This window comes from Natrix helvetica (genome assembly GCF_964273705.1).
Source record: "Natrix helvetica genome assembly, chromosome: 4".
In the NCBI taxonomy this organism is placed as follows: Eukaryota; Metazoa; Chordata; class Lepidosauria; order Squamata; family Natricidae; genus Natrix; species Natrix helvetica.
This window is the reverse complement of record NC_138550.1, coordinates 133,856,416-133,879,878: the sequence shown is the minus strand read 5'-3', so window position 1 is coordinate 133,879,878 and position 23,463 is coordinate 133,856,416. Positions and strand designations below refer to the sequence as shown.

The 23,463-nt window shown below is 41.3% G+C and overlaps 1 protein-coding gene across 2 annotated transcripts; it reads left to right on the top strand.

The window, feature by feature from the left end:
- Positions 1-1,201: 1,201 nt before the first annotated feature.
- Positions 1,202-12,551, top strand: PRDM14 (PR/SET domain 14). Of its 2 annotated transcripts, none has more exons than XM_081950325.1 (8): positions 1,202-1,548; positions 1,673-2,212; positions 3,600-3,656; positions 3,767-3,924; positions 4,295-4,565; positions 5,433-5,635; positions 8,443-8,544; positions 8,869-12,551. In XM_081950325.1, the coding sequence occupies exons 2-8, from the start codon at positions 1,705-1,707 to the stop codon at positions 9,097-9,099; spliced, it is 1,530 nt and encodes a 509-aa protein (XP_081806451.1). In that variant the 5' UTR covers positions 1,202-1,548; positions 1,673-1,704; the 3' UTR covers positions 9,100-12,551. The 2 variants fall into 2 exon arrangements, with proteins under 2 accessions (XP_081806451.1, XP_081806450.1); XM_081950324.1 differs by having other exon boundaries at positions 1,202-1,574.
- Positions 12,552-23,463: the final 10,912 nt, after the last annotated feature.

Here is a 23,463-nt window from a genome sequence, read left to right as displayed (position 1 = left end):
AGCCTTTTAAGGACGGCGATTCCCAAACATGAGACCGCAGTTCCCCGGCCAGCAAAATATGTCCTCTAGGACCCGCGTAGGCAAAGCAGCGCTCCTGCAGCTGAGCAGAAGGAAAAACGTGGTTTATTGTAGCGGGAAACTACGTTAGGTGTAAATTAGGCGCTTTCTATCCGTTTCTTTTAAGCGAGTCCCTCCGGGGAGAGGGGGAGGTCTAGAAATTTAATAAATTATTATTACTATTATTTTCTCTGCCCTCCTCTCTGCAGCTCTCGTCCATCAAGGTTTGCCGGCACGATTGTCCTCGCAGCCGCCTTCCCTCGGGAGAACCGCCTTGTAGCAGCTGAGCGTGCGAACGTATAGTTCTGCACTGCAGAAAAGCCGGTAAAGGAAATGAATCCTCTAATGATCCTTAAGGCACCGTCCTCTGCCGGTAGTTCTCATTCAGAACAACACGTCTTACTCTCCAGGAGGCAGGACTTAGATTGCATTGGGAGCCCCCAAAATCGTTCCGGAAATGTATATTCAAACCATAAGGCGCCATCCAGGCAAATCTACTCAGGAGTAAATTGTGTCACAGCTTGGTCCAAAACAGGCATGCATGGAAATACGGCTTTAGAAGAAAAGTGTTGTAAGTCTTAACATAGCTGAGTCAAGGGACCTCCACACACACACACACCCCCGAGAAACAGGTTTGCGGTATAATCCTATCCAATTTACCTATTTAGTAAATCTCATTGTGTTGGAGATTATTCAGTCGGTTTCATTACCGAGTTCTTATTCGTACCTCTAGAAATGTACTTTTAAGAGCCTTTATAATTGCAAAGTTAGAAAGGATTCAGAAAAGCCGATCGAAGGAGACAAATCTTCCCAAAACTAACCTAGGCTGCAGTCCAATATGCCTTTCCCAAGGGATAAAATCCATATAAATGTATAGCACACTATCCAAATTATTTTTTCCTCCCGGGGAAAATGGGAAGATTTGGCTTGCTTAGAATAAAGTCCCGCACCCACGTACCTGACACTAAGCACCTCTGAAAGAGAAGGAAGCGATAAGGATTGTCAATTTTTAGGGCTGTTCACGGATAGCGAATAGCAACCCTATAAAAATCTATTGCCCGCCCACCCTTTCTCAGGTAGCCCCTTTCATCGCCCCAGGTGCGTTTCCCAGTGATACGAGAGAGGCAGAAACAGAGATCACACTTGTACCGGCCTCTATATTTCTCTCTCAAACGCATCAATAGAGAATTGCCTTCCCCGGGAATGGCAATATAGAACCCAACAATCTCAGTCAATACGGCCCACGACGGCAGGGTTGAGCGTTGTAGCCTAATTCGTGTGAAGGACACAGGAAAAGGGGACGGCTGCGCTTCCCCTCCCCCACGGGGCCTCCGAGCTTGAGGGCCGTTGGATCGCCAGCCAAGCTTCCGAAGAAAGTTCCGGAAGGTTCTGCCCCCCTCCCCCTCCTTAAAGAGAAGCGCGCCGGAGGCGGAGTGACTCCCACCGAGGGGATAGACACGCGCCTGCCGAGCCCGGCTCCCCATCGCTGAGGCACCCCCGGCTCTTCCGCCAGACAGGTTGGCCCCACACTTCGGCTTCTGGGCGGGGATTAGGGGCCTCAGCCGCCCCTCCCCGAAGCGCGCTGCCTGAGCTCTGCCTTTTCTCCGCCTCACAGGTGCCGCGTCTTTTCCAGACGGGCGCGCAAGGATGGCTTCTTCGTTGGCGGGGACCGCGCCCTCCAAAGAGGCCGGCGTTGCCGAGGGCGCCGGCGGCGAGTCCATGCTGATGCTGTACCACAGCTGTCCCGCCGGTGCCGCTTCCTTTGCCCCCGCTCTCCACCCGCCGCTCTTCTTCGACGCGATGCCGCCGACGGTCGTCTTCCAGTCGCCGGCGTCGGCTGCCGGGGGCCTGAGCCCGGGCTCGCCTCCGCTGCCGCCTTTCCCCTTCCAGCGGCTACCCGCCACTTACCTGGGGCCGCCGCCGCTGCCACCTCCGCCGCCCACCCTTCCTCTTCTCCGGCCGCCGCCGCTGCCCCGACCTTTGCCAGTCTTGCCCTTCCCCGGGAAGAAAGCCTCGCCCAGAAAGAGAAGCAGCCTCGAAGGAACGCCGGACTCGGAGCAGCGCCCGCCCAGCTACCGCTTCACGGCCCAGGAGCTCCACGCCGTCCTCTACGGCGCCCTGCCCGGCGGGAGGCAGCCGCGCGCCCTCTCGGCAGGTGGGCCCTAGTCCGGGTAAGGGAGGCGGCTGAGCCGGCGCTTTCCCTTCGCTTTCTCTCTGCGGGTCTTGGGGCAATTCTGCCCAATTTCGACCCCGAAAGCCTCGCTTCTGCTTTGGGCGAGTTTGAAAGAGAGGCGCTTTTGCTCAGATCGCCCTCGACTGCTCCCTTAATTGTATCGCGCCTGGCTTGCTTTGGGGGGAAAACTTCTCGTTCTCGGAAGGGAAGGGAAGGGAAGGGAACGGAGTGACGCATTTCTTTAAGGTTTAGCCCCGCTAATCCAAACCACGCAGGAAGTTTCCTCTGATACTTAGGTCTCTAGGTAAGCCGGGCTGAAGCCCAAGGAAAGATGCCCTGGATCCCGAGGGGTAGGAAGCGGCCGGAAATTCTACTAGGAGGCTGGTTGAAAACAGATTTTCTTCTAGTAAGAGGCTGCTTTCTCCTGACTCTGGATCCCTTCCTCGAAAGGCTTAGCAAACCTTTGGTCTGGTGCCTAAGGAGTTCTCGAACCTGCCTTAATCTTAGTTGGTAATGGTTTTTTTTTCCAGTTAGTTGTCTGATTCCTGGCAAAAGCAAGCATCGATTCAAAGCATCAAGGATGCTGGTTGGCAGGAGAACTACTATATATCGGCAGCAGCACAGATCCTTTTTCTGCAGCAGGAAGGATGTTAAAAAAGGGAGGAGAAGGAGAAGAGTAAAATGGTTTAAGAAGGAGAGCTTCTGTGTACTTTGATGCGTTCAGGGGTGGGATAAATAAATGCCTGAAGTGCCCTTTATTTTAAAAACTGTATGTTAAAAATCAGTAGCCTCTGCTGAGAATGCAGCAACTACCAATTGTCCTAGTTATAGTTACATTGTTCTCATTGCTCTGGCATGTTATGTTGGACTGGGCATTGATGTTTTTAACAAAATATTGGGTGGGGAATATCATGAAATATTTCATTATTTTCAATAAACTTCTTCAAGATAAAATGGTCCAAAATAAGCATATCTAACATCCCTTCCAGATCCATTGGTTCACAACTCTTCTGACTCCCAACCAGGATGGTATAGAGTTTTATAATGTTTTTCTGAATGTTGCCTTACCCTCTTTGCAAGTGTCCCCTTCTTTGCAAGACTCAGAGGTTCTCCTTGTAGAAAAATATCAGTTCAGTGGCAACTTGAACCACTTTGCTCTGTGATTTATCGCATAGGCATTTCAACTGAGGTAGTTAAAGTGGACATACAGTACTCTATGCATATCTGGTAGAGCTACTGCTCTATTTATATTATGGCAATTTGTGGCAGCTTATTTTGGATTAATTCTAGTTTAGCAGTGTTTTCAATTGGAGCACACTTATTCTTGCTTCTTAAAGACCTGTCGACTGTATCTCTGCTTTTCTTTCAGGAGATACTGACAGTCAGCCCTCACTGCTGGATAGATCAACCCTACAACTTCCCAAAGGTAGTACATTTTTGTTCATTTCAGAAGGATGTTTGCTGTCCATCACTGAATTCTTTATAGATAACATTTCTGCCTTGACTTTACTAATCAATTTGGTTTCTTCCCTTCAGGTCTGACTGTATTGCAGACTGTATTTATCGATGGTCCACAGTTGGGTGTCTTCTGCACAGAAACCATTCTTAAGGGTATTCGGTTTGGTCCTTTCCAAGGCAAAGTGGTCAACACTAGCGAGATTAAAACTTATGATGACAATTCTTTGATGTGGGAGGTACTTGAAATTGCACCTTCTGCCTTAGAACAATTGAAAGGTGGTAGGGATCGAGGGGGGAGGGAAACAAAAACAATGTACATCCCACTTCCATGCCTGCTATGCATGGTACAGCTGTGTAGGTTAGATACCAGCCTCTCTATCCCTGAATTTGTTGGTTTTTTAAAAAAAAATCCCCAAGAAATTTTCCAAAGAAAATATATATAATTATATTCACCTTCTAAGTCTGAACATCAGACTTTTTCCAAAGTCAACCATTCAATTGTTTGGGTGTTAAAGATGGTTCAATATTGGGTAACAAGGTGTTTGAAAGCCTTGCCCAAGAAATACCTGGATGTTTGCATTTCTTAAATGTGTGTTTGTTTTTCAGATTTTTGAAGATGGTCAATTGAGTCATTTCATTGATGGCAGAGGTTCTTCTGGAAACTGGATGTCATTCGTGAACTGTGCCCGCTTCCCAGAGGAGCAAAACCTGATAGCCCTTCAGTGCCAAGGCCAGATCTATTATGAGAGTTGCAAAGAAATTACACCTGGCCAAGAACTTCTGGTCTGGTATGGTGATTGTTACTCACAGTTTCTTGGCATCCCTATCAGCCTCAAAGGAACAGCAGAAGAAAAGCGAACCCCAAAACATACTGAAGGTTAGTTTGCAAACCTTTCCTCTCTGAATAGCAGTTAAAGTGCAAACTATTAGTCATCTTTTGTCTCTTGCATGTTATGAGAACCTACTACAAATCTTTTAGGGAATTGAGGAAACACAAAAAAACTATAGTTAGAACAAACCATCATTAAGCTCACTATGGGTAGTACGCTATACAAGCAAGCAAATGTCTCGACTTGGCCAGTATTCTCCCATAGGCTAATGGTTGGAAGCAAGGATCCTTCTTTCTTAGAAAACTGAGGACTGAGGTGTTCAGTTGGTCTCAGTGTTGAGACACAAACACAGTTCTTGATTGCTGGAGGAGGCTAATGTTCTTTAAAGGAGTACAGTAGCTAGACTTGGTTTTCTGCAGCAAAAACATATAAAGTGAGCATTAAAGGTGAATTAAGTCATAGAATATATTTTCAGAAAGGGAAGCTGGTTTTCATTGAAAATACTAGCAACCTCACCAATGCAGTTGTAAGACATCTGTATGTTTTCATTTAGCCTTTACCTAGTCATTTCCTTTATTATACAGAACAACTTTGTCCCAAAAGTGCTTTTTAAAGAGGCAATTGGGCTTTCTTATTTTTCTTTGAAGACCTTTCACTTCTCATCCAAGAAGCTTCTGCAGTCTCTGAAGAACTGAAGAAGCTTCTTGAATGAGAAGCAAAAGGTCTTCAAAGAAAAACAAGGAAGTCCAGTTGCCTCTTGAAAAAGCACCTTTGGGACAACCATAACCTCGATGACTGAGAATCTCTATAGACAGAACAACTTTGTATTATACTTACCTTCTGATTGCTGCTCATGTCTTTTGCTATAAGTTGTCTTTACGTCCTCAGGGTGATTTTTCCCTCTTTCTTTGTAGAATCTGTGGAGGGTTATGAATGCGGACGCTGTGAAAAAGTCTTTGCCTACAGATACTACCGGGACAAACATCTGAAATACACACGGTGTGTGGACCAAGGGAACAGAAAATTCCCATGCCATCTTTGCAACCGATCTTTTGAAAAACGGGACCGTCTGAGGATCCACATTCTCCATGTTCATGAGAAGCACAGACCTCATAAAGTAAGGCATTCAGTATCTTTATGTTATTCTAGTAGAATCTCAGGGGAGTCTTCCATGATTTACAACAGTGGAAGCAGCAGTGATGAGGAGAGTGGGGTTAAGCATAATTAGAGTGTCATTTCATTTCAATTTCTCAGGACTTAGGACTGGGCTTTTGGGACAGGCATGTCTTCATTAGCACGAGACAAATGAGAGAGATGGCATCTCTGTTCTGATTATTTTTCTGTTGGAATTCTCCTCAAGAATCACTCAGTGAACAATCTTACTTGGAATTAAAATCTAATACCATAAAATTTATTACAGGCTAAATATGGTTCTAGGCTTTTAATTTGATGGCTTGAACCCAAGCTACCATTTCTTGTAATCTTTATTTGTAATCTTGTGTTTTCAAAGAATTGAAAAGGTTTTTTTATCGCAAGTCATGCTCTCTCTAGTATTTTAGTAGCTCACAAGTACATGTGTGTGAGGAGTAGTCTTCTAAATTGTGGTCTTCATTTTATTGATGGGAGTCCAAGTGAAGAATGTTGGTGATTCTCTTGCTGGTTTGTGCTAGAGTTGCAGCACCTCGTCTGGTTTCAACCAGAATTCCTGAACATCACCAGACTAGGCTGCAAAAATCAAGAAACCTGTTTATGGCAGAAATCTCCATCTAGTTATCTAGTGGTTGTTCTGCCCAAAGATGTACAATCAGCATACAGTTGATATCACACCACATGGTGACATGTTGATACCTCCTCCAGAAGTTTCATATAGATGTTAAACAGTAATGAAGAAAATACCAACCCTTGAGAGATCCTGAAAGGTAAGGGTCAGATTTGTCACCCCTCATCAGCACTGAGAATAGCCTCAGAGAAAGGAAGTGAACCAGGGCAGCACATTGCCCTCCCATCCCTGGAACCATTCCAGAAGAATCGCATGGATGATAGTATCAAAAGCTGCTGAAAAAGTGAGAATAGATAGACACTCTTACCACCATCTCGCTCCTGCCAAAGATAATCAAAAAGTGCAACCAATGCCATTTCCATCCCATATCCATGCCTGAATCCCAAGTGAAAGGGATTCATACAGGACCCTTTGCAACTGCAGCATAACCACCTTCTCAAATGGGAAGGTTGGAGTCAGGCTGAAAATTATCCATACAAGTGGCATCAAGCAATGGCTTCTTAAGAAGGGGGGAGAATCATAGCCACCATAAAGGACTAAAGCACCACCCTCTCTACCAGAAAGACATTTATCATCCCCAGCAACTACCAGTGCATCATCTCTTGGGATGCCAGGAATGTCAAATCCCAAAATCCTCAGGGTGTCATCCTCAAAGCAGCAGCATCACGTGATATATCACAACTTTTTTTCCCTTTGCTAAAATGGGTGTGGGCATGGCCAGTGTGTGATACATCCAACCCACACGCCGCAAGTTTGACAGCCCTGCCTTAGCCTGTTAGGAGCACAATGCAAATGAACTAAGCCACTGAAATGGAAATGATTTCTTCATTTTTAAACCATGTTTGTTTCCAAAAATTGAGGCTTTAAAAGAAATTAAGAAGTAAATTAGATATATAATATTCTGAGTAGATTTTCAATAATTCAAGCTGTCTGATTAAGCAGGAAACAAGTGCAATATTTTTTTAAAAAATATATTATTTTAATGATTTCTGAGAGAGCTTTCATTGAGATAGCTAGAAAGAATTTTGTAATTTCATCCTATGGAAGCTTAAGTGAGACTGTTATATTAGTTTTTCTGCAAAGGAGCTATGATTGCAATTCAAGTAAATACATAGTGGAAAGTAAGTGCAATTTAATTCATTGGGGTATACATTTAAGGAGGCATGCTTAGGATATGAGCTGCCTTTCAAAACTATTTTGCCAACAGGTTATCAGATTGTCTGGAAATAAAACATGTATATGGTTTTTTAAAAAATAGATGAAATATATGTGCATCTGACATAGAGAATATACACCATGACACTTATATACACCATTATACATAGTGTCTAAAATTAATGTTATAATTTAAATGATTAGTTTGCTTGTCTTACTTTAACTTTTAAATACATATGAAGACAGTTTGAATTTAAGACAGCAATTACATATATACTTCGAAGTTTTACTGTATTGTGCATCTTCCATATACATGTAACACCACAGAAATTAAATATTTTCATATAAATTGAGCAGATAATAGACTGGGAATAAACCAAATTGGGCGGGGAGAAAAGAAAAGGTAGATCATCTTTCTTATCACAGGGAAAGACATTTTTTGTACCTTGATGGCAATTATGTATCCCAGATAAATAAAGAATGCTAGAATAATTATAGAGAGCATTATGAATATAATTCAGAAGCATCTTGTGGGAAAAAGCTGTTTATATTTCTAAAAGTAGTGTAGTTAAAATATGTGTGCCAGGTATTAATGTGCATGATTTGGGGAAAGACAGTTATGTTCTTTGGGAATGTCTGCGGCATGTGCATAAGACCAATGAAAATTGTGTTGCAGTGTTAACCCTACTCCCACTAGGACGTTGCTTGCATGCCCCAAAGGGATAGAGTATAGTTACACCTTTTTTTTCAAATTCTGAAATCCCCAAAAGATTGTTTGCTTCCAGAATAACTGAAGCACTTCTTCCAAATAATTTTTGAAAAGTTCTGAGCCTCACATGTATGTATATTGTTATGCAATGACAGACTGCTGTAACGTGTGGTAATTCACCTGCATGAAATGAATGTTTGCACATTTCTACATCCTACCAGAATGGGATCTAACTGCTTCTGCTGTTAGAGAATAATTAGATATTTTTTTCTCATTTTAGTGCTCTGTGTGCGGTAAAAGTTTCTCTCAGTCTTCTAGTCTAAACAAGCATACGAGGGTGCATTCTGGAGAACGACCATATAAGTGTGTATACTGCAGCAAGGTGAGGAGATGTTTCTTGCAATGTTTCAATTTTTCATAAATTGGAATATTTGGTCCCCTCGTTAGCCATTTGGGTCATCCTTCACTAGAATGATGTAGTTGTGGAATCATTCTGAGTTTGCCCCATCAGCTGCTTTTCTTTTGTTTGTAGCAAAGATGGATTAAGGAGAAGTTTTCACTCATAAGCATGAGATTTAAGAGTCCCCACAGTTATGAACGCTGCAGTTACTGAGATTGGCCCCCGATTATTACAAATATTTCATGTTTCTAGCATTTTGTTTCTGGGGTCTAATTACTTTCTCATCTATTCCCTTGATCTCTACAGGCCTTCACTGCATCCAGCATCCTCCGTACTCATATCCGCCAACATTCAGGAGAGAAGCCCTTCAAGTGTAAGCACTGCGGTAAAGTGTTTGCTTCACACGCTGCCCATGACAGTCATGTGAGACGCACACACAATTCTAAAGACAAAGGCTCTAAATGTACGCTGTGTGATAAAATATTTCTAGAGGCAGAAGAGTTTCGCTTCCATATGAAATTCCACAAAACCCTTTAGCCAGCAAAATAATGGTTGGCCCATCTCTGCTTACCTGTGATGTTATGTACATTTTAATATTGTGCTGTATTCACAGGTAGGCAGAATGAACTGGTCAAAATGCAGGACATTGTGGCCTCTGCTGTTTCAATCCATATATATGGCCTTGTCTGCCAACCATTAATAAAGATATTGCTGCAACTTAGATTTCAGTTTGTTTTTTTATTGTGGCCATCATGGTTGTCTTTTATGTGACCTGGGAAATAATGACTGTGACTCTTGGCAATAGTAACCTAAACTGGAGATGGGCATATGTAACTAAGACTTCGTTTTGTCAGACAATGTCTTTTCCACCCAGATAAAGTTTCTACTGATTTTTTTCTCAATGATTATTTCTCATCTTCCGCTTTTAGTTTTTGTTTAGACCTATGTTTTACCTGAGTAGCCTGTATATTCCATCTAAGGACAAAAGATTAGTTAAAGTAACTTCTGGATTTTATATTCATGGTGCAAATAGAAATTATTATTGGCACAAGGGAGAGCCTACTTTTAAAGTCTGCACCTTCTCCCACAATGTCATCCTTTAACTGATCTTGCAGACCTTATAAACAAAATCCATTAACTTCATTTCCCACCACCCTTAGCTTGTTTTCTAACGAAGGCTAGATTTGGTTTAGCAGGTACTAAACCGGACATTGGTTTAGCAAGCACTAAACCAGGCATTGTGACTTTAAAACATAGTGTATGATTCATGTCCATTATAAAGCTGGTTGTGGTTTGTTCTATAATGATTAAACTGGAGAAACTTGGTCTTTATGTGGATTTGGTGACTATCAAAAGTAGCATGCGTATGTAGTATAAGAAAAGTAACACAAAATACACCCATTATTGATGTATATAGGGCTATTGTACCTTGGTTGCAAAAGTTTGCAGAATTCTCTGATACAGGTAATCCTTCAGTTACAGAATTGGGACCAGAATTTCCATCACTAAGTGATGGGAATCATAATATATAACATCACATGGCTGTATCATTTAGTTATGGCAATCCTGCCCCACACTGTTAACTGAATTCCACCAGTCATTACCTGAGGATCCATCCCAGTCCAAGCCTTTCTGGGCTTGGTCCCTCCAACTCCTGAACCTCATTTTTGCTAAGGTAAGGGACTGCTGCCCCTTTAACTCCCCCTACTGCCTGTTCTCTCCATCTCTGCTCTTTTGGCAACACTGCACCTGCCTTGCAGCGAGGGAAGCAGCCCTAGAATTGTCTGTGTCTGGGACTTCTTGGCGCACCATAGCAGCCACTCTTGGAAGCTGCAGCCACCACAGCCCAGCAGCATAGTGCAAAGGGACTTAAAGGCGCATCACCCCTCTAAGGCTCTAAGAAGCCCCTGAGCCACAGTGCAGTGCAAAACCCTTTGCAGATCAAAGTCCAGCCTGGTCCAGCAGCGCAAAGCTGAAATCTCCCTAGCCAAGTCACCCACACTACTGAGGCCCTTACTTGCCCCACTGGCCTTCACTGTCTTCTTGTTTCCACTGCTGATGAGGTCTGTCTGCCCTGGCCTTTTGTGAGGCAGCTGCTGGCCATGTGAAACCTTTTTCCGTAGGCCTCATGAAGACACTTGACAAGTGCAGTTTGCCGAAGAAAACCTTTTGAAAACCTTGTTCAACCAGCAGCTGCCTTGCAAAGGACCAGGTCAGGCATACTTGGTTAGCAGCAGGAGTAAGAAGATTGAGGCGGCAAGAGCTGTGGAGTGCCAGAGCCTGAAAGGGAATAGAGAGGGTGGGATAAGCAGGTAGAGAGTTGAAGCATCTCTGCAGCCACCATATGATCATGGAAGCACTGCAGTGGCCCTATCTTAAGGGACCAGTTATCAGTTCTTTCATTAGCAGGGCCATAACTAAATGGCGGCTGAACAAATGTTTGCAAGTCAAGGACTATCTGTAAAGAAAATTCTGTTCTTCTATCTAGCAGAAGTCTGTATTTTTCAGCTCTACAAATCTAGTATGGCTTTTCCACACAAGGATGCTTAACTTGAAGGGAATACTATTTGTCGGTTAGGGAACATTTGGCCTGTCAGAAGCTTGTCAATAGAGCAAAATACTGGTGGTGAACCTCTTGTGTATAATCAGTTTTTCCATTGGTTTTTTTCTCTCCTACTTGATTATCTATTTACAATTTCCCCCTGTATCCTCAAGTCACTGAATGTCATCTATTGGTTGAACTAGTTATAATAAAAATTGTCTTATCTTATTAACAACTGTCTTATCTTACTCAAGGATGCTACTTAATAAAAGGAAGACAATAAAGCAGAGATGTGTCTGAAGTGGCTGTATAAATAAATTTTCTTAGCATTGTAAACAACATTTAAAGCAAAAACTAGTAAACATGCACAATTATAAGTGAGAAACAATATAAAGTAATCTAATAAATTGCATGGGGAAACAAAGGCATGAAAACGAGTTTATTCTTAGATCAATCAATATAAAAATGGGTTAATTTTTTTAAAAATACTGGTTAAAAGAAAACGGCTCTAAACAGAAATATGCTAATATGGCAACACATATTTATATCCTTCCTTTCCCTGTGGAATAAATAATGCATACAATTAGCACATGTTTACTAAAGAGTTAACTTGCTCAAGATCATTCAATAAAGAATGGAAAATGAGTGATTGTCATTTGTTGATCAGTCATAGCAATCCAGTACTGAAAATAATACAGTTGAACAATGACTCCAAAGTAAAACAAGTGTATTTAATAAGCATGCGTACAGGGATTTAGAGTAAAAGATGGATTGCATTTTAAAATGCAGAAGAAAATATTTTGTTATGAGGAATGTTATTTTAAAATATTGAAACATTTATTTCAGCCAACTGAGTGCATTGTCTCTTGCACAAGTGAAAACAGTGGGGATGAGATAATGATTGAGAATTGTTTAAGTATAGTTAGATTCTTAGCTGACAATTGAAATCAAAAATTTGTATGCTTAGGAATGATTTACCAAATGGTTTGCACAAACTTTTCTGTTGTTTATCAGTCCTGCTGTTTTGATGTTTGCAATCTTATAAAAAGATGTATTTATAAAATTATTATATGAATATTAAGGCTTGTAAAACAAATACATAACTGAATAGAACTACAGTTTTTAAGAAACAGAAATGTGCACTAGCCTTATGCTGCTCCTTTTGCTTATTTGTACTTATCATAAATGTGTAACTTCAAAGACATTTGCACTGAGCTGTTATAATAGGCTTGCAGAGTAGTGGTGAAAAGATTCATAGTTGTTTACTTCAGAATATGCTAAAACGAACTTTCCTTGATTTTTGAAGCTATGCTGCTGTGTTTCTGTTTTGCTTTTTCCATATTTTGTTTGATAAGCATTGTGTTTTTACTTGTTAGCTTTCTTTCTGAGAACATTCATGTGCTGAAGATACAGGATACAAAATAATTAAAATAATCAATTTGATCTATTATGTCTCTTTTCTTGACATCAGTAGTAAAATTATACATTTTTGAGACCACAAAATTTTACCTACTGGTTCTACTGTGGGTGTGGCTTGGTCATGTGACTGGGTGGGCGTGGCCAACTTGTAAAATATGGTGAAATGCACTTAATGCCTTTGCTTAGCAACCAAAATGTTGGGCTGAATTGTGGTCATAAGTTCTCTTTCCTTTTTCTTTCCCTTTTTTCCCTTCATTCTCTTTTCTTTCTTTTACTTTCTTCCTTTCTCTTTCCTTTTTCTTTCTCTTTCTTGTCTCTCTCTCTCTCTCTCTCTCTCTCTCTCTCACACACACACACACACACACACACACACACGGTCTGGGCACGTAGACAAAACCCTTCCCGGGGATTTCTCCTGCATTGATGCATGTGGCGGTGGTGGCAGAGCTTGCCTGGGCTCTCTGCCATTCCAGAACTGTGTCGTACCAGGGATTTCTCCTGCGTGGCTGCGCATGGCGGTGGCAGCGGCATCACACCCTGCCCTTCGGGGAGCTGTTCCCTCGGCCAGATAAATCATGGTGGCACAAGCATATGGCAGGATGTTCTTTTGGTGGCAGGAAAAGGAAGCAAGTGCTCCAGGAGGGCAGGCAGTGTGCATGTGCAGCAGCCCCGGGACAGCCGCCTGGCGCCTGCCCTCCCGGAGCACCACCACTGCCCCTCAGCCCCAGAGCAGCAGCATCTGCATGTCCACCAAAGACCACCCACCCACCCACTGGTCAGATTGGGCTGGACGCCAACCTCTGAAACCAAGCGGGCATGGGGAACCACCAGGAAGGCTGTATGGAAGGCAGGCAAGCAGGGCTACAGGGAAGGAAGTAGGGGAGGCAGGCTGATATGGTAGAAAGTAGGGGCAGGGCGAGCGACCAGGAGACCAGTTCAGGGGTGTGGTCAGCCAACAGTCTCTACCAGTCGTGACTCAGGCCCAATGTCCACTACCTGTTCTCCTGAATCGGTCCAAACCAGGAGGATTTCATTCCTACTTTAACTGACTTTTGACAAGCAATGTTTGAATATGGAAAGTTCCATGTTATCAGCCCTGTGAATCAGCTTTCTCTAAATTTGGCATTCTCTAGATTTGTAGTGTCTATAGCTCTTGGTATTTGTAACCAATTTTTTTGAGGGGGGGAGAGGAAGGGAGAACAAATTGACAGAAAACAAATACATTGTTTTTGGTGACACAAACAATGCTTATAAAAATGTAAGTAGGTACATAAAAGATTCTGCTGCAACCCATTATTAATATATTATTTGCTGACAACTTATTTTTTTGAATGTGGAGAAGGTCTTTATATGGGTCCATAGGTTCATTAACCTGGATCCAGACCCCTCAAGGGGTACAGTTTGGGATGTTCCTTCATAGTGTCAATTTTTGCTAATTTTTCCAGGTTTTAGTATGGAGGTGAGAGCCTTATCAGGGATAAGATGATTATAAAATCTGCAAATATTTTCTAATCCAACCTAGCTAGATACAAGTAGAATTTGTATTATACATTTAGTTTTATCCTTGCCACGAATTCAGGCTCATTTATTGCAAAACAACCATCACCCATTTGGAGCCTTTTAGAGGGCAGCAATAATGGGTGTTTAATAGAGTAAAACATTTGAAGCACACCTGAATTGACAAATCTGATGAAATAACATTATTGCAATTAACTTTTTAATTCTAGGATTATAAATCCCCTCAATTCTTCAGTGAATTGATAAAAAGTGTTCTGACGGAGGCCACCCAAAATCATGAAGCAGACTCCTTGTCCCGATAAAACCTCTTTATTTAGGCTAAAGGGAATTCTTCTCCAACAAAGTCCCGGCCAACAGTTTTTCATGAGAATTCACAACTACAGACCTTTACCAGGCTTGGAGAGTTGCCAGGGCGATATCTTCCAAATAGCACGCTGTAGCGGCAATTACTTGGCAAGAAGTCAGGAACAGATCTTCACCCTAATGAATTGAACTAATTATCTCCTGCAAACTCCCCTTTCACTCCTCTTTATTCCCTATGAGAAGGGCCATTCATCATCCACCTATGCCTTCACTCCTGAGTCAGCCCTTGTTCCTTAACTGTTCCCTTCTGGCAGCTCTGCATGTACACATTCGGAACAGGCTCCAGCTGTTCTTCTGTCCCACTGATATCCAACTCTGAAGGCAGCTTATAACTGTGGGATGGCCCTGGCCCCATCTCTGTCTCTGACAAAGAGCACTCATCAGAGCCTACCCCAGACTCCAGGACTGGCCCATGTTCTTCCTCACTGTCTGAGTCTGCCCCCAGCTCCCCTGGCCGCTGGCCGACCACAACAAAAAGTTGGAAATGTGCTGCAATATGTGGATTCCCTCATACTTTTAAACAGGACATCGTCTAAGTAATGAACATCTGCCTTGTTAAGCTTGGAAACGAATACAAGGGTTTGTAGCCAAATCAGGTATTCATTTCATATATCCACTTATTGAATGTTTATGCTTAGAAATGAATGCACTGCTCTTTGAACTGGCTTGATCCCAGAGGGTCAATATGCTTCAAATTTAAGTGCAGAATATTGATATTAGAATAATAGTAAATTCTCAAGATCCCCATTCTATTTCCCTCCTTCGGCAGGTGACGAGACAGCTTGCAAAATGCCAAACAACTTGGGCTACTTCCACTATTGTTTTACTGTAGGCTGAGAAAGGGATGCCCATAATCTCTGCCCTTTGGGAGTGAAGGGAGGGGAATTCTTCCCCTCTTTCATGATGTCTGATATTGGTGAAAGTTGAGAACTAGGAGAGCTGTACTCTTCCAATATTAGTCTTCCACAGATGAGCAGTGTAGTTTCCATGCCATATCCTGACCTGAAACCTGACTGGCAAGGGCCCAAATAATCTAGTTTCCGTGGCTTCCTGAAGTTTCAGGGCCGCCACTTTCTATAACCTTTCCAAACAGGGAAGATTAGAAACAGATCTAAAATTACACCCCCTAGATAGGTCAAGCAACTGTTTCAGGGGCAGAAGGCACAGATGCAGTGGGAGCATTCTATTTATTTATATCCTGCCTTTATTATTTTTACAAATACCATAAGTCAAGGTGGCAAATAAATCCAATACGTCTTCCTCTTTCTATTTTTCCTACAACAATGGTAGTGCGAGATGGATTTTGCTGAGACAGTAACTGGCCCAAAGTCATCCAACTTTCATGGCTAAGACAGAAGTCATGTCTCCCACTTTCTAGCCCCATGTCTTAACCACTCGACTAAACTGGCTCTCTTAAAGTAGTGCTGACTCTCTCTGTCAAAGTAGTGCTGATTAACATCCCACAGGAGGCTATATAACCGATATGAGGAACAGAGGAACAAATAGGAAGTGGCTTCACAAACTGAAGTAATACAAAGCCCCAGTCTTACCCATTGGCATTGCACATGTGGAGTCCAACTCCTTTTTAAATCTGAACAATTCTGCCAGCCAGCCAGTCTCAGAATGTTTCACAAAGGCAGTGATCGTCATATTTTCTTAAAAGGGAATAATGCCACTTTAAACAGCCATTGGGCAACACACAGCAGATGCAATCAGAATGATGAAATAATCCCCTTTTTGATATTCTTTGTCACTGTGGACAAGAACCCAGTGGTAGGTCAAACCTGACATGGGTCTCCCTCCAATGATGTTCTAGGTATGTCTTCTGCTTCATATTTCTGAGCTCCTGATTAAATCAAGCAGCAGCAGTGGGTCTGTGAGAGGAGAGAAACCAGTCCAGTACAGTCTGATCATGTGCCCAAGTTCCCCCCTCAGTCTAATGGGTAGCCAGTGAACTTAGTTCATCAAAGACAAGTGAGACAAAAGCTTTCCTGAACAAGTACTAGGTACACTAAGTAAGGGTCAACAGATTTAACTCAGACCAGACAAATAGTGTTGGGAAATCAACAGCTAGGAGATTGGCATTTTATCTACTGTATATTACATCGAACTGTTCTACTGGTTAGTAGTTTTCACAGTCAGAAAGATTCTCCTTATTTCATGTTTACTTTGCCCATTGGTTCTTGTCTTACCCTTGGATATAAGGAAGAAGAATCCCACATTCTCTGCTTTGTGACATCTTTTCATGTTTTGGAAAACTCCTATTATGATAGTTTGAATGCATCTTCATAAGATTGGATAATTTTGTTTAGACCATTGCAATGTTTTCCCCCAAAATGGTCTGGAAACTAGTTGCTCTGCAGGGCTGGGTATTTTGATCATATTATACCACAACTATCCTGAAGGGCCTGGATTATTTCAAATTAGAAATCTGAAAGACTGCCTTTTCCTGTTTTAGATCTTGAAATCTCTAGAGCGGTGCTGGCAAATCTATGGAATGTGTGTCAAAAGTGATTTGCCACAATGTTTTGGGTGATATGCCAGAATTCACTGATACCTGATCACAGTTCTTTTGAATGGTTTTCAGAGGCTGCAGAAGACCCTCCTCCAAAGCCTTTTCAAGAACAAAGGCCTCATGCAACCTGGAACAGTCTTGGGTAGGCTGTAGGGGCCTGTCAACAGAAAGAGAACAATGCCTGAAAGTAAGCAGTGATGGCGGATTATGAGGGGTGCTGGGCTATGGGAACAATTGAATGGTGCAAGGCAGACTTTCTGAGTGGCAGCAGTAGTACTAGGTCTGGAGTCAAGGTTGAGTCTCAACTTCAGGCCCAGCTTTGATGCTGCTATTGTGCCTAGATAATGGAAAGTTAGAGAATGGTTTCTTTTTGGTTTGGAGAGAAGTGTATATGACACTCCAAGTTAGACAGAGGATCTTTTGTTAGTAGTAATCTTAATTAAGCAATTAATCGTCTCCTGATTCTTGACTCCTGGCACCTTCTTAACTGATGTTCAGCATTAAGTGATAAACTTTATTTAATTAGACCTCTGTGATAGATAGGTGATATATAATTTTGTGGTGTGTGTGTGTGTGTGTAGAGATAGGTAGGTAGGTAGGTAGGTAGGTAGGTAGGTAGGTAGATAGATAGATAGATAGATAGATAGATAGATAGATAGATAGATAGATAGATAGATAGATAGATAGATGAGAGAGAGAGAGAGAGACAGATTAGAGAGAGATGATAGAGATAGACTGATTATACAAGTCTTCCAATTTCAGTTTTAAAATTATATTAAATACAATTTGAAATACTGTATCTGAAGCTATAGGATATAAATATAGGACATGACTAAATGTCAAAGAATTTATGAAGAAGACTGCAGGAGTACTGCTGAGCTACATGAAATTAAGATATTATTAATATGTTCTATTGCTAGTCTCTGTTCAGCAATATTAATACATATTAATACAATATTAATACATTAATTTTAACTCATTTTTAAATGTATTGTCTTATAAATTCGGCTTTTGGATATGTATTTAATTTCTTTTTAACTTTTGGGGTGTGTGTTTTTTAATGTTGTACGCCGCCCTGAGTCCTTTGGGAGAAGGGCGGCATATAAATCCAATAAAAACAAACATATACATTCGGCTTTTGGATATGTATTTAATTTCTTTTTAACTTTTGGGGTGTGTGTTTTTTAATGTTGTACGCCGCCCTGAGTCCTTTGGGAGAAGGGCGGCATATAAATCCAATAAAAACAAACAAAAACAAATATCATGTATTATTTGTGGACTTTTTGTTTTCTTTTTGTCTAAGACTTCCATGTCTGTCAGATGGCTAGACAGGCATTTATATAAACCTCAATCGGAGCCCTCCTTATCCCTACTGCATGAAAATAATGGGAACTGTAGCTCCACCATTGGGGGGATGGGGAATACCTTGTTTAGAAGACTCTTCTCTTTAAAGGAAGAAGGATGACAAAGATTCAGCAGAAGGTCACCACAATGAATTTAACCTGCAGGACCAGCTAATTGATTTCACTTGCTTTGCATGATCTCTGTAAGAGTATTTTAAATGCTGAATGGGGAGTATTCTAAACAGAAAGGACAAGAGGCTTTTGGCAAACTCAGAAGTGTCATTGGGCTTTAAATGGAGAGGAATGGGTCCCCCTGTAATGTGAATGACAATAGAACAGTAATATGGTCCTAAAGCTCAGGCTGAAACAAAAGCAACCAGAGTTAACATCTGCTACCCTTTGGCTAATTCCAGCATGTCACCAAATGGTCTAACCTTTTCTTTCTCTCCCCCACCTCTTTTTCAATAGTCTTGCTCTACTGTACTTAATGGAATGGGGTGAGGGGAAAAAAAAGAAAGAGAGTTGTTTCTCCCCACGGAATGGAAGAAAGCAGCCAAGAGATTAGTGAGTTACAGATAATGCAGCAAACAAATATTGATTAAACCAAACTGCTCATTAAACAAAGAAAACCATTCAATCCAATAGACTTTTATTTCAGAGCTGAAGTAATCGGCACTCTTGAATTGCAGTTTCCAAAAGCCAGGTTTGCACGTCGGAGTGGGAGCCATTTTCCCCACAGGGTCTGGTTGTGAAAGTATATTAAAGCATGGGAGAAGGTCTACTTGAAGTGCAGATTGATGGCACAGTTGTGTATAGAACAGTTGTATCCAAGACAAGGGGTGTCTGCAGTGTGCAAGATGGTAGCCATAATGGGCCAATTGTAGTGTCACATGTTTTTCTATGTGCCTCCATATAAAACACAGCTGGAGCTTCAGTTGCTCTGTTGAAGCTGTTGTATTACCTTTTTTTTAAAACCAGGTTCAGCAGATATGCCTGAACAGCCTTTACAATTTGGAACTGATTTTGGTCCTATACTCATTCATATCCACACCCTGGGCAATCCTCCCATCCTCCCTTTAAACCTATTTTACAGATAGATAAGTAATAAAAGGCAGAGTCTCCCGTGAGTCCTGTTCAATCCCTGGGTACATGGACAGCAATATTGCAATTGTTTGACCATTGCCTTTTTTGAAGAGGAGGTCAATTTCCAACTTACCTTACAGCTCTGGTATTCCTGGCAGACTCCTAGCATAAACCGATTAGACTTTCCCCTGTTTAGGTTTTTGAGAACAGCAAGCCGCCTAGTATAGCAAGTAGAAAACAAAATTGCATTTAAATTATAGCCCGAAGTAGCTATCTCAAAACATCCAGCATTAGGACATTCACTCAAGAGGCCAATTTTTGTTTGTTTGTTGGTTTCTCAGCTACTTCACCTCATCTTCACAGGGGAGGAATTGTCCTGGATGCATCCTAACAGTCCTCTGAAATCGACAGAGTTGCACTGCTGGTCCTTTGGTAGCCATGTAAGGTCACTTCTTTTCTTTGAGAAGTATGTGTCACTGTGTGGTTGGAAGGGTGTCTGGCCTTTGGATTCCCTTCTAATCTCCTGCCCCACAGTAGCAAGGAACCTGCTACTGTTGCTGGTGGGGGTCCCTCAAGGAGCTTCACTTTTCAATGTGTTTGACTCACAGGCTCTTTCTAAGTGGCTACCTGTCAGTTTCCATTTCAGCCTCACCTTACTGTTTACATGAGTGCTGACCGCTGCTGACATATTACCTGTATTGATTCTCTAATAGCTGTCAAGGTGGAGAGAAAGACTATTCTAAGACGAGGCTCTGAGCTCTTAGTTGAGTAGGATCATAAACGCCACCTCATCCCACCCACCCACCCATTACAGCTTCCATTCAATAACAATCTTTACTAAAGTAAATGGACATCAGTGATCTCCCCAGCAAGCTGCCTAATGCAAAGGCCATTATAACAGAGGGAAGCAGCGATAGAGTAAAATTATGGTGGTGGTATCAGTTTCATGTTTTCAAGCATTTCCTTTAATGAAAAGCACTTATTTCTTCCTCAGGGTCATAATAAAAGAAACCTATCTCCTCAGAGTTGCTTAGGAATCTCCTGCTCAACTTAAGGGCAGAGCTGCCAAGAAAAATAAAAAAGGCATTCTTTCTGTAAATGTTCATTTAGGACAAAGAGGAGACAAAGAGATTTGAGTTTGCTTGTCCTAAATGTAATAATGTAGTTTTCCCCATCCTCTCCAGGTATGTTGGATTTCAAGTTCTTTAATCGCTAAGCAACTAGTCAAGATATTATGGTTAACAGTGGCCGTGAAGGATTGGAAATGAGATCAAATATATTTGGAGTGCACCAGGAGGGGGAAGCTTGAGATAAACCTTTTCCTTCTCTTAGACAATTGCCTTGAGAAACATTTATTCCTGTTACAATACTCTTATTTTTCAAAGGATCTATGTCCAATGATATGTTAATGTCAGAACCAGTTTTTGGTTCTTAGGCTCTCCTTCCTTGATGTAGCAGATGTCTTTTCAAGGCAGCTGTTGGCAATTTGGGTGACAGAAGATGCACCCCTTGATTGATCAAAGTTCAGCTGAAAGCCTGTTCTGTATAGTATTTGAGGCTATTGTGGTTCTCATCTTTACCACCCAAGCCTGGTGTTTATAGTCTAGCTAGCCCATCCTACTGGTTTCCTCTATAGTACAAGAGAAATTGGAGTAATGAAAATTAAAAACAAGCAAAGCAATGTAGGTCCCTTAATTTCAGAGAGTGAAAAAGCTCTTACAGCGAAATGTTTGAATCTGTAACAGCAGCTAACCCAGGACTAAGGGATATTATTCCAATTCATTTTGAATGCCATTTCAAAAACAATTTAGCTCCCCTCACATTTCACGCTTGTTATTTGTTGTGCATTGAGAAATGGATGCTTTAGTAGTTTCTCTTTATTTCCATCTACTGCTTGAAAGAATGTGGAACAGATGACTTTACAACAATGGCAGATGGTGAGCTTGCTTCTGGGATAGCTGATTAAGATGGCATGTTTTCTTCTTGCCCCCCAAGGTATTATTTACCTTATATAAAGACTTACCCCAAAAGCTGCTGTCTGGTTATCGTCTAACTCTGTCCTTGTGAGGTTAACATCCATACCAGACTGAAACAGTCTACTCATATGTGGCATGGTCACTGATGGTGTAAATTCAAAGACTAGTCTGTAAAAAAGACTTATTAATGCTTTAGTTAAACATATTAGTATTGATCACACAGAGACTTTCAGTCATAATTTTAGAGGTATCTACAAGGAGCAAAACAAGGGTCAGTTGGTGAATAGTTCTATACTTTAGGTCAAAGGTGAATGTGTTCAGTCATTAAAAACCAATCACAATAGATTAAATGCGTTCCTTTAATTGGTAATATAAGGTAGTTTTCCTGAAACAGTTAAGGTATGATTGGCTCTTTAGCTTGGCCAATAATAAGATAAGTTAGTCATTCCTTAAGGTCTTTTATCTGAGATCTGAAGGAACAAGATTATTAGGTCAGCTCAAAAAGACTACTTCTATAGAAATCAATTTAACAGTAAAGGTAAACTTTAGATGTTGACTGTAGGGATATCAGGTCTATAAGGTCTGGTACAGATTCAATTCAGAAAACTATTAAATTTTTATTATTGAATAAAGTTATGTGAAATTTGATAGCCCTTTTTATCACTGCAATTTCTCTATAGTAGGTTTGTTAAATATCTAACATTTGATATATAATTAATAATCTGACAAGAGATAAATGTTTAATCAGATTTTCTTAATGGATTATGGTTTAATATATTGCATCATGACTTTACTCTGATCCAAATCACAGGAATGGGGTCACTTACCACCCCTTTGCCCATTTTACGTACAGAAGCTGACCGAGCTAATTAGCATTGAGTTCCAATTTAGGAATAGGGCACCATCCTCCACTGTCAGGAGCAGTTTCAGTTAAGGACATTGGACAGATCATTCAGCATTCAGTTCTTCAGGTTACTGGGTTGCCATAATCTTAAACTTCTCTTACCTCATTCTACTTGCCTTCTGTTAGGGTGGGATCTAAAAAGTGTGGTTGATATTTTAAAAGTTCCTCCAGCATTCATCATTCTTTAAAGAAATAAATAAAATGCCTTCAAAGGCTGAGCTGTAATCCTGCCTCACTTCTCTCAGTTGAAAACAGTGGGATTTTATTTTAAATGTAACAGCTTTAAATTACATTTGATATTTCCCACGTGCCTCATGAGCAAGGTTTAGATTTCATCATCTCTGCAGAAGAAAAAGACGTGTAAATTTGCCAAGATAGATTTTTTTAAAATGTACATAGACATCTTTCTTTCATAATTTTATTAGGATAGTTAAGAAAAGAAGATTTTCCTTTTTAAAAGTGCATTGGCCACAAATCAAATTTACACTTAAAATTCATTGGTAATATTTGTGTGTGCATAATGACCCTGGAATATGTCCATGCTTGAGAGCGCCTTTTTTAAAAAATCAAATAATATGGCTTAGAACCAATGAGTTTTTCTACCATTGTAGAAAGCAGGTAGATATATAGTCTACGGTTGTCCACAAAATGATAACAAAGGTTTGGCAAGAGAGTGTCCATCAGATTGATGGTAGGGGCAATAAAATGTAGGGTATCAATAAATGTCACTCAGAATTAACAAAGCTGATGGGAGTGTAGTTAGAAGGAAGGTTAATTTATCTTCCCACTAGCTTCCTTCTCAGCTAAGCTTTATTGCCCACACTAATAAGGCCTTTGGTCTTTTCCTGATAGATGCCTGGAATCAGAGGCAATAGATTTCAAGATAATCATGACAATGACTGTAATAATGGTTGATCTCCAGTTGAGGGAATGATGAGTTAGCCTCAAAAGAAGCCTAAGACAAACTTGATCACTTTCCTGTGGTTGCCTCCATCTTTCAGAGGTCTATCTAGTCTTAAGAGTCAGCTCCCTCTGTGTTGACTGTTCTACAGGAAAGAAATTGACAGGTAAGGTCAGGCACATTCTTCGCTCTCTTGGCTTCAGCACAATCATCTCTGCTCTCAAATGCAGAGATGCCCTCAGTCTCTAGGGCAGGATTTACCATTGTTATGGCTTGTGGTAACTGTGGGATGCCTGATCGGCCAAGGTGTCCACAGAGGCAAAGCAGACTGGAACAG

What these genes read in the sequence shown, in the direction of transcription:
- PRDM14 (XM_081950325.1), top strand. Translation starts at nt 1,705, where the DNA reads ATGGCTTCTTCGTTGGCGGGGACCGCGCCCTCCAAAGAGGCCGGCGTT. An exon ending in GCCGCGCGCCCTCTCGGCAG is followed by an intron (nt 2,213 to 3,599) that starts GTGGGCCCTAGT and finishes CTTTTCTTTCAG; the next exon opens with GAGATACTGACAGTCAGCCC. An exon ending in AACCCTACAACTTCCCAAAG is followed by an intron (nt 3,657 to 3,766) that starts GTAGTACATTTT and finishes TCTTCCCTTCAG; the next exon opens with GTCTGACTGTATTGCAGACT.